At 39.3% G+C, this 11,828-nt stretch overlaps 1 protein-coding gene across 1 annotated transcript; it reads left to right on the plus strand.

The window, feature by feature from the left end:
* The first annotated feature begins 8,486 nt into the window (after positions 1-8,486).
* LOC110681762 (zinc finger MYM-type protein 1-like) lies at positions 8,487-10,964 on the plus strand. The gene has a single exon (XM_021857886.1). The coding sequence runs from the start codon at positions 8,487-8,489 to the stop codon at positions 10,962-10,964; it is 2,478 nt and encodes an 825-aa protein (XP_021713578.1).
* The last annotated feature ends 864 nt before the right edge of the window (positions 10,965-11,828 follow it).

Here is an 11,828-nt window from a genome sequence, read left to right on the forward strand (position 1 = left end):
TACCGAATCTATGCGGAAGTCAGGGACGGTACCTACCGTCTGGAAACACCAGACGGACAACCGTTGCCTCGAACTTGGAATGTAGATAACCTTAAGAAATATTTCTTTTGAATGATGTAAAGTAAAGAGCTACTTAAAAAAGTTGGCACTTACTATTCAATTTTGTATTACGAGGGGCATGCCGTCTGTACCTTTACAGTCGGCTACTCTCCATTGAGTTTCACTCTTTATCTTTACAGGGGCATGCCGTCTGTTCCATTACAGTCGGCTACTCTCCCTCGAGTATTTTACTCACAATACTTAGCTAAAAAGTTTAGGGCCTGGCCGATCCTGTAACTAACAGGCGGCTACCCTTCTTTTACTTAGCACATACGTTCACCAAGAACATACCAAGGCCACTGGCCGAATGATCAGACCAGGCGCCTAGTCAACTGATCTAACTTTTAAAAACTAATCCGACCTGTCCCAACATTATAGCAGGCGTCCGGCGGCATCCATTCGGATGAAATTCGTCGCAGAGAGCAGCTCCCTTTTGGGTGGAACATTGTTCTATAAACTAATTACACGGCACCTATACGACTGTCCCAAAGGGCAACCACGTAGCCGTTTTTGAGACAAGGATAACTCTATCACTAACCAAACCAGTGGTAGCAGTTGACATCTGAGTCAGATGACCGCCTGTATTACTTGGGATAAATGCAGGGGGTACCTATTGAGTTAATAGCCAACAAACATTGGCGAATCAAGGGGTCTAGCCGGCCTACGCCGCCTGGTACCTCTACTTCTCAAACAAAAGTGACGGCGACTGAGTAACTCCAAAGTTAACTCATAGTCACTCCTTCAAATTTGGTATGGAACCTAAAAAGTTTGAGTCGTCCGCCTGTTTTATACAAACAAGGGCACTCGAACCCCTATTCCTACTGGATAACCTATTGAGTAAATAGCCAACAAACATTGGTAAATCAAGGGGTCTAGCCGGCCTACGCCGCCTGATACCTTTACTACTCAATCAAGATTGTGACGAAGACTAAGTAACTCCTATGTTAACTTAATAGTCACTCAAACTTAGTACTGAGCCTAAAAGGTACGAGTCGTCCACTTGTTTTTAATAAACAAAGGCTCTCAACCAATACTCTTGCTAGGTTAACAAATAACAAATTAGAGGCCAACATTGGCAATAAAGGGAAACAACCGGTACCCGCCGCTTGTTTTCCTACTTAAATTCCTTGGCTACTTGGTAATTCTATTTACTTGGTCAAATTGAATAAAGAGTTCGAATACCGATTGATTAAATGGCCGACTGATCATCTATCCCGGAAACAGACAACAGTCGTCCAGGGGCATAGGCGGCATACTTACTATTTGTACCTGTCTTAACGTTCGGCCATACACAACAGTCTGTCTAGTGAGCAAATTTCAAATACTTAGACAAATTTGAACAAAAACAAAAAATTTGATTAAAATGAGCCGGCCATAAAAGACCAGCAGAATATTCAAAACCCCGGCCCCCTGGCCGGGTAATTACAAAGCAAACGGCACGCAGGCCGTGAAAAGAAAAAATATACTTAAAGCTTAAGAAGGGGGCAGTTCAGTATCAGCAGCAGCCGCCTGGTCAGCACTCTTCTTGCTGGACTCGGCCTTCGCTGCATCATCTTTTGATGCCTTTCCCCCAAGTGGCACAAGCGCCACAACAGGCTCTTCCTCCTCCAACGCAACGTCCATCGCCTCTTCTTCAGCAGCCGCCAGGATCTGTTGATTATATATTTCCGAACACTGGCGGTACGTTCTTTCCCATGAGGCAAAGTCGGCACTGGGGAACAGTCGTTCCCAGGTCATGCGTTGGATTTGGGCGGAGTCTTCCACCATCTCCCGGACGAGCTCTTGTTTTTCTTGCTCGGCCTTGTCCGAGAGCTCTTGGGTAAGACTCTTCTCCTGGTTCACCAGGCGTTCTTTTACGTTAGCCAAAGATTTCTCCATGGCTTCGTAAGAGTGCATTTTCTGGCGAAGGGGTTTCAGCTCGGCTTTAAATTTGGTGACGGTCCCCTCCAGCTCGTCAACCTTCTTTTGGGCCGCCTCTAGCTGAGCCCGAACAGCGGCGGTCGCCTGCGCCTGATAATAAAGAAGATCAATGGTCAGTACTTCATTTTGGGCAATTTGAAACATTGCTTTATCACAGCTGGAGGCGGCCATAGCCTTTGCGGCCTTTACCTCTTTGTTTTTCCGATCAATCGGCTTGCGAAGGCTGTTGACTCGGAGCAGGGCCTAAGTACAAAGAAAAACAGGCGTCAGTTTCCAATCATAAGGGTTAACAGGCGTCCTGGAACTTCAAAAGGGTATACCTCAGCTAGGATCCCCGAAATTCCATCGAGGTCAAGGGTGCCGGCACCCTTGACCGCCTCCCTGTCAGAGGGAGGAACTACTTTAACCATTGACTTGGCTACCTCAACCAAGTCAAGTCCCTGGGGGCCGGCTGCATTAAGCAGAAGGAAAAACAAGTTAGACCTAATCAAGAAGGAAGCAAGAGTGAGTTTTTACAAGCAAGTGTCCATACATCTAGGCGGCCCCGCCTGGGTTTTTGAAGAAGTGGCCGGCTGCTTCTCAGCCGCCACTACTGTTTTCCTGGAAGACCCAGGAGAGCTTGCAACAGTCGTTCTCCGGGCCTTGGGGTCCGGCTGTTGCGAGGAAGAAGCCCTTGGAGTGCCAGACTGAAAACAGAAAGAGTTAGTATATGCATAATACAACTTAAAGGGGAAGAGTTTTCAAAGCTTACCAAGGGTGCCTCCTTGCTGGGGGAGTCGGCGTACGACTGCTTCATTAGCGAAACCCGCAGCATGGCCGCCGCAGTCTTAGATGCTGTTATTTTACTCATGGCGTCGGCTGAAAGAAATAAACAGCAAAGTTAGTAAAAATCCCAAGTAAACAAGGCGTGAGAAAACAGAGTATTCGTCAGGCCGGCTACCTCTAGAGCACCGACTGCCGAGGCCACAGGCGGCCAAGAAGTACTCATCATAGAGCCACTTGAAGCTCGGGACGCAGTGTAGGGGTACTTGCTCTCGTACCCCTGAAGTAGAGTTCACCCTAGTCTCTACTTTGAAGAGTCCTTTGTCTAGGATCTCTCTTTTAGCCTTTGGGGGAACAGGCGGCATGCTGCGGCCGCCTGCAAGAAGAGGCGGATCCCTGTTCCACTTGTTAAAACGTTTGTTCAGCTCCGTGTCTGAACTCTCGATAATAAGGAAGGTGTTCCGCCAATCCTTCCATTTGTTTGCCTTACCTCTCGTCATGAGGTAACCCCTGTGGCTTGTTAGTTGATACCAGCCGGTACCTCCCGACTTAGGGGTCCGGCTGAGATAGTTCATGTGGGCGAAAGCCTCAAAACTTGGCTCCACCCCGTTCAGTTCGCACCCGGCCACATAGCCGAGTACGTTTACCCAAGAGTTGGGGGCTAACTGCCATAACCCCAGATCATACCCATCTAAAATCCGCTGAACAGCCGGATGTAATGGGAAGCGCAGACCAGCTTTGATGGCCGCCACATAGCAGCCAAAACAGCCGTCACCATAGCTGGTACCAGCCGGCCAGACGACAGTATCTTCTGGATCCGGCACAAACAGTAAATACTCCGGGCTCATTTTGTGGTTAGCAATAAAGCTCGCCACGTTGTCTCGCATGGTTGCGATCCGGCCCCGGGGCACCCTGCAGTAGTAGGGGGTGTTTTCCTCTCTGTAAGAGGCGGACGGCTCTGCCCAATTATCCCCCTTCTCCACTGCATGGGAACTTCTCGCCTCTTGTAGGCGGTTATGTTTTTCTTCTGAGTCAGAAGAACTATGGTCAGAAGAACTATGGTCAGAAGAGCTGGAATCGGACTCGTCCCCTGACGAGTCCGAAGAGGACGACTCCTCCCCTCTCCTAGAGGGGCCCGCCTCCTCTCCCTTAGAAGGAGCAGAAGGTAAATTAGACATGTCCACGGTTAGATGAGAAGGGAACACCTTGGTCCCTCTCTCAGAACTGTCAGCTTGACAGTCGCCTCGTTCCACATCTGGCGCCTGGTCAGATGTTTCGCTAAGGAGTACCCTTTGGGAGGAGCCGTCTGAGTTTGATATTCTAGCAGTCTTTTTTGTTCTGGCCATCACGTTCTGCATAGACACAGATTCAGTCGGACTTTGTATAAAGGGCAAAGATGGGTCCAGAAAAGGGCAGGCGGCACTCCTAGTCCTAGATTCAGCCGTCCCCGGTGACCGGCTGATCACTAACTTAGGGCGTGTCGTGTGCTTCCATGGTGCCATTTCAAAAAATAAAAAGAAAATTAAGAGTAAGAGAACTGAGTTACCTGAACGGATGACAGTTGATGAAGTCCTGAAAGTTCGGGTCAGTCGGCTTGTCAGAACAGGCGGTAGGCAGAAAAAGTCCGAAAATGTCAGAGCAAGTTCAGGGGTCCGAATGTTCTCGCAAAAGTTCTCAAATGTGAAAATGACCGAAGTCAGCACTTCCTTTTATAGGCAAAATGAGAAGGCGAAGGGTCGCTTCCGAATTCAAATTTGGGCGGGAGAGTCTCCCGGCCGTCTGCAAGGTGACACCTGTAACGGGCCGTCGCCTGTCACCGTGCGACGCCTGTCACAGGCGACACGTGACCAGTCGCGTGCCACCTGTGAGGGGCAAATGATTAGGGGATTTTTATCCACCAAGCGCCGTTTGACAAGTGGACCAACCAGGTTCCGCCACGCGTCCTCCACGGACCACTTAAGACACGCCACGTGTCCACCCATGCCAAATGGGACAACCGGCCATCAAGGCCCATTTCAGTCTAGAAGCCCGATCGGCCCTAGGTTTACCTTAAACCTAGAGAGTTGCACGCTTCCCAAGGCTATAAATACTCGATTAATCCTCATTAATCAAAGGACCGAATAATTAACGGAACAGAGGAGAAACATTACGGAACACACTAATAACCGGCTGATCTCGCTAGCAAAGCAGATTACCTACATTAAATACTCTCACCTAGAGAGACCTTATTACTTTAATTTCTGTATTAACTACTCCTTAATCAGGTACTAACTTGACCGTTGGAGGCGGAGCTCTCAGGAGTCTCCGTTATTTTGCAGGTACAGGCGTCCGGTTCCAGTCTCGGAATTGTAGCTCTCCCGCAGGACATCAGAAAACCCCAAAACACAATCAACAACAGATTTTAGGCATATTTCGACTATATTCAAGCAAGAACAACAACAATAATCAATACAAAAACAGAAAAACTGTATTAAAAAAAACGAAAAGGAAAAAGTAATTACCTTTGACGGCTTGAAGGAGATTTGAAGATGGAGAACTGCCTGAACTGGAGATCAAAAGAAAAAATCAAGAATGTAGATTATCAGAACTTGAAATAAAAAAAAAAAACCGAAACGAAAACGAAAAAAATCGAAAAAATTAACAAAAAAGTTACCTTGAGGTTTGACGGCTTGAAGGAGAGGAAGATTTGAAAAAAAAAAAAAAAAAAAAAACGAGAATGGAAAAGTTAGAAATCAGAACTTTGGATCCAAAACAAAAATGAAACGAAAACAAAAACCCTAAATAAAAAAAGTAAAAAACCGAAACGAAAACGAAAAAAATCAAAACGAAAACAACAAAAATTAACAAATAATTACCTTAAGGTTTGACGGCTTGAAGGAGAGGAAGATTTGGAAAACAAACGAGAATGGAAAAGTCAGAAATCAGAACTTAGATCCAAAACAAAAATGAAACGAAAACAAAAACCCTAAATAAACAAACCGAAACAAAAACGAAAAAAATCAAAACGAAAACAACAAAAATTAACAAAAAATTACCTTGAGTTTTGAACTTTTGACGGCTTGAAGCCTTCAAATTGAAGGAGAGGAAGATTTAAAAAAACAAAAAAACGAGAATGTAAAGCGAGAAATCAGAAATGTAGATCCAAAACACAAATGAAACGAAAACAAAAACCCTAATTAGGATTTTTAAAAGTTGAGAAGTTGAGCTTGAGATTCTTGAAAATTTCAGAACGAAAGAGTGAGAAACTGAGAAGTTAGAGAAAGAAACTATGAGTGAGTAAAACGGCTGAATGGTTGATAGAGTGGGTTTTTTTTCTAGGTTTAGGTTTTACTTGTTCAGTTGATCTAACCGTCCATATTCAATCTCAACATCTAACCGTTTATTTTTTTTTTTTTTTTTTTTTGTAGATTCCAGAATATTCATCTAGATCTAACGGTCTAGATTTTTCTTTGTGCTTTTCTAGGTCTTTTTGACCGTTTTTTTAATTATTTATTATTATTATTATTTTGAGGGATTATTATTATTATTATTGTTAGTATAATTATTTGTTAATATTATTATTATTACTAGTATACTACTACTATTATTATAGTATTATTATAATTATTATTATTATTTATTATTATTTATTATTATTATTATTATTATTATTATTATTATTATTAGTTTATTACTTATAAGTTATAAATTGTAAGAAACGCAAATGTTTCAAAATTGAAATTGATTCAATACGACATAGTTAATGACTTAATGAGTTAATGCACATCAATATCTGACATCTCTATATGTATATTATATATATCTGTGAGTCTGTGACTGTATATCAGTATATATATATAATAAACTAATAATAACTTAATAAGTAATACTAATAACTAATAAAGTAATGAAAATCTAACCATTGTTTTTCATGGGCATTCAATCTAACCGTTGTATATTTGACTATTCGTACATTAGTATTGCATAATGATTTCATCACCACTTTAATTAGTGATTTCGTGATTTCGTCCATTTAACTTATTAAGTTGTTTGAGTTAATAATCTAAATAAAGTAACAAACTAAATAACGAATCCATTTAATCTCGTGTAAGTTATAATTTATAAAAAATGCAATGTTTGGAAATGGAAATTGATTCAATACGATATTGTTAATGTATATGTAATTATAGATTAATTATTATGTATATCATATCGTACGAATGTACGGTTGGTATCATTATCATACTATCATAAGTATCATTGCCTCATTGAATTATTGGTATGTACTACAATCGATAAACATATTTACATATCTGATCATTAAAACTTAAAAGTTTAAAACACTTGTTGATCAATCTAATTGAATACTTGTACATTCTTAATTATCGATTTATCGTATTATAAGTATCAACTCATTAAATCATGGTCATGACGCGATCTTTAAAACAATCATGAATTCATGACCCAAACCGCTTATAAACCGAACCGACATGATCCAAACCGTTCATAAACCGAACCAATTGAACTGTGTAAACCCTCCACTAAACCGACCCATTTCAAACTGAACCGACATGATTCGCACCGTTTATAAACCGAACCGATATTGACCCGGGTAAACCCGCCCCTAAACCGACCCATTTCAAACCAAACCGGCTTGATCCAAACCGTTTGTAAACCGAACTGACATTGACCCGGGTAAACCCGCCCCCTTAACCAACCCGTATCAAACCGAACCAACATAATCCGAATCGTTTATAAACCGACCCGCTTATGACCCAAACCGAATTTAAACCGCAAAGAAATAAACCGAAACCAAACCGAGCCGTGACTAACCCAAACCGAACCAAACCGACCCGCCAGCTAAACTAAACCGTTTCAATCCGAACCGCTTCAAACCGAAACCGACTCAAACCGAGGTTAAACCGAACCGTCAGACCGAAGTCCCACCCCTAATTTTAGTTGTTTTCAATACTACTAGGAAAAGCACCATATTCAGGGGCGGAAGATAGTAGGGGCCAAAGGGGGCCAAGGTCCCCCTCAAGTGAATTGCTTTACATTGGTAATATTTGGATTTTAGTACAAGTAAAAGTATAAAAAATTCATGTGGCCCCCGCCAAACAAATAAAAAAAAATTAATACAAAACCAAACTCACACTTTATGTACTAATATTAACGCATGTGATGAGTTTGGTACTTGATATTTCTAGATTCTACTATATTATATTGTTAGATAAGACAAAATATAAATATTGCAACTAAATAAAAATAAAAGATAAAAAAATTATCTAATAAAAAAATAACAACTTGCAAACATTACAATTCACTTCAACACAAAATTACAAAAGGAAAGCAGTGAAAACCCCCAAAGTGACGAAACAAACAGTACATATCACCATTGAAGTTTCTTGCTTGTTGTTGTTGATTTTCCTTATTTCAGGTAATTTAATTATCAATTTCTACTTAATCTTGTTTGTTTACTTCAATTTTCATTTTAATTACAGGTTTAGTGTGTTGAATAAATAGTTAGAGTGAGATTTTGAATTAGAAATTTTGGGGTTTAATACTCTAATTGTATATGTAAATCAGTAAATGTGTAAATCCAAACAATTATATAAAATTATGAATAATTAGAATAATTAATACAATTGCAATTATACTTGACATATTGCCCAATAATCATTAGATTTGATTATGCTTTTTTTGCTGTTAATTTTTGTAATTTAGGAATGACAAAGAGGACTATCACTTCTTATTTTCTTCCACAAAAAAAGGGCAGGGGTGATGAAGATATACCTGTTGTTGAGCCAAATCAGCCAATTATCATTGATAATGAAGAAGTCGAACGTAATATTAATAATGACAATGTTGATGAGCAAATGCCGAATGAAGAAGGTATTGGTCTTGATTTTTTAATGCGTGATCCTGGGTTGCGTAAGCAAATTGAGACATATGATTCAGATGAAAAAGATTTGATTAGGAGATCTTACATTGATTTTGGGCCATATCAACCTAAACTTGATAATTATCCATACTCTGGTTCCGAAAAACACCCACGTAGGTTCCAAAAAAGTTGGTTTGTGAAGTTTCCTTGGTTAGAGTATTCTCCCACAATGGATGCTGCTTATTGTTTCTATTGCTTTCTTTTTGCTAAAAAGTCTCTTGGAAGATGTGGTTCGGATACATTCACATTGAAGGGCTTTAAAAATTGGAAGAAAGTAAATAATGGGAAGGATTGTGCATTTTTGTGTCACATGGGGAAAGATTCCAATTCTGCTCATAACTTTTCAACAAAGTGTTATTTTAATCTCAAAAATCAATCCGCTCACATTGAGAAAGTAGTAGAGAAAGTAACTGCAGAGGAGATTGTCAAGAATCGTTTACGCCTTAAGACATCAATAGATGCTGTTAAATGGTTAACTTTCCAAGCTTGTGCATTTAGAGGGCATGATGAACGTTCTAGTTCAATTAATCAAGGGAACTTCTTGGAGATGCTAAAACTTTTAGCATTATATAATAAAGATGTTGATTCGGTTATTTTGGATAATGCCCCAAAGAATGCCAAATACACTTCTCCACTAATCCAAAAGGAGATTCTACATGTTTATGCAAGAAAAGTGCAAAATAGTATACGTGAGGAAATTGGTGATGCAAAGTTTTGTTTGATTGTTGATGAGTCTAGGGACATTTCTAAGAAAGAACAAATGGCATTAGTAGTGAGATATGTTGATAGAAGTGGATTGGTAAGAGAGCGATTTTTGGATTTGGTCCATGTCAAAGACACTACATCAAAAACATTAAAAAGGGAAATTTGTGCTGTCTTGTCTCATCATAACCTTAACCTTCAAAATATTAGAGGTCAAGGGTATGACGGTGCAAGTAATATGCGTGGAGAGTGGAATGGGTTACAAGCTTTATTTATGAAGGAGTGTCCTTATGCCTATTACATTCATTGTTTGGCACATCAACTACAACTAGCTTTTGTTGCTGCATCTAGGGAAGTGCCACAGATTCATACTTTCTTTCAACAATTGATTTTTGTTGTTAATGTGGTCACTAGCTCTTCAAAGCGACATGACGAGTTACAAGCAACTCAATTGGCTGAAATTGAACATCTAGTTGAGATTGAGGGGCTTGAGACGGGAAAAGGTCTCAATCAAATCGGTACATTACAACGACCAGGTGATACTAGATGGAGCTCGCATTACAAGTCAATATCTAGTTTGTTAAGAATGTATTGTGCTACTCGCTTAGTTCTTGCTAACATAGCTAGTGAAGGAACAACTTATGCTCACAGAGGAGATGCTCTTAATGGAGTTAAGTTGTTAATGTCATTTGAATTCGTATTTAACATACATGTTGTGAAGGAGATTATGGCCATCACCGATGGACTTTGTCAAGCACTACAATTGAAGACCCAAGATATTGTAAATGCAATGCATTTAGTTTTCACTACAAAGACATTACTTCAAACTTTAAGGAATGATGGGTGGGAGAGTTTGCTACATAATGTTAAAGTTTTTTGTGAGAAAAATGGTGTTACAGTTCCCGACATGGACTCTCCTTATGTTGATGTGCTTAAATCTATAAGGCAACAATCAAGACAAAAAGACAATGTGACAATGGAACATCACTATAGAGTTGATATATTTATGGCTGCTATAGATCGTCAATTGCAAGAGCTAAACGCAAGATTTAGTGAGCGAGCTACTGAACTTCTCATTTTAAGTGCGGCCTTGAATCCAAGAGATGGTTACAAGTCATTCAATATAGAGCATATTTTCAAGCTAGCTCGAGATTTTTATCCTATTGATTTCACAGAACATGAGAAAGATCATTTGAGTTATGAATTGCAACATTATTGGCTTGATATTCCTATTCATCCAGTGTTGAAGAACTTAACTACTCTTGGTGATTTATGTCAAGGATTAGTGACTACAGAAAAAATAAAAGATTATCCTCTTGTTTCAAGGTTAATTCGTCTCGTATTAACTCTTCCAGCATCTACTGCAACAACCGAGAGAGCTTTTTCAGCCATGAAGATAGTGAAAACAAACCTTCGAAGTAAGATGGAGGACGATTTTTTGAAGGACTACTTAATAGTGTATATAGAAAAGGAGATAGCGGAAACACTTAGTGAAGATGCCATCATTGATGCTTTTTATATGATGAAAGAGAGACGAGCACAACTAAATGATATAAGATAAATGATAAGGTATGTTTTTCTTCATGTAGTACTATGGTAATTTTTTTGGAATATGTTCTATAACTCTATATTCATTGCTTATATAAAATATATTTTTGTTGTTGTGATATGTGGATTAATAAATTGATGTGTGAAAATGTTCATTATTTTTATCGTCATCGTAGTTCCCTTTACTTTGGCCCCCGTTAAATAAAATTCCTGGTTCCGCCCCTGACCATATTATTGTTTAGCCGATCGCGCGAGCTGGAGGCTGTTCGGCCTAAAATTGAGAATTTACTTTACTTTAAAATATGAAATTTGTAGAATATATAATTATATACATATATACTAAGAGAGTCATATGCTGTATAAAATAGCACCGATCAGCCAATCTATACGTAAAAATAATCTATTTACACTTAATTGATAGTAGAAGTACATCAATTCTAATTTTTATGCATCATTATCCATACTATGTGACTTATAACCAAAATTAGCTAAATGATTTGACAAAACTCTTAACTTATATATCAAGAAATACAACTTTGAGTATGTTAGTCATGATAAAGGTGGCTACAACCTAAATTAGTAATAAGAACCCTCTAAACTAAAAACGAAAGAAAAGTAGGAAAACGTATGAATAAAGAAGTCAATTTTTGGCTTTATTTTCTCCTAGCTACCCATGTGTACCATCAACCATCCCTTACCACATTAAAAGTTGAATAAAAACACTTCCAAACTCCATTAAATAGTCTTTAAAACCCCCTAAATCCTCTCCGATTCCCAACCCCTCTTTATATTCTCTTCCAAGTAACCCCACCTCCCCTCTAAGATAAATAAATACTTGTAAATAACATTTTTTTTTAAAAAAATAAAATAAAATAAT

This window comes from Chenopodium quinoa, unplaced genomic scaffold (assembly GCF_001683475.1).
Source record: "Chenopodium quinoa cultivar QQ74 unplaced genomic scaffold, ASM168347v1, whole genome shotgun sequence".
NCBI classification, from domain to species: domain Eukaryota; kingdom Viridiplantae; phylum Streptophyta; class Magnoliopsida; order Caryophyllales; family Amaranthaceae; genus Chenopodium; species Chenopodium quinoa.

What these genes read in the sequence shown, in the direction of transcription:
- LOC110681762 (XM_021857886.1), top strand. Translation starts at nt 8,487, where the DNA reads ATGACAAAGAGGACTATCACTTCTTATTTTCTTCCACAAAAAAAGGGC.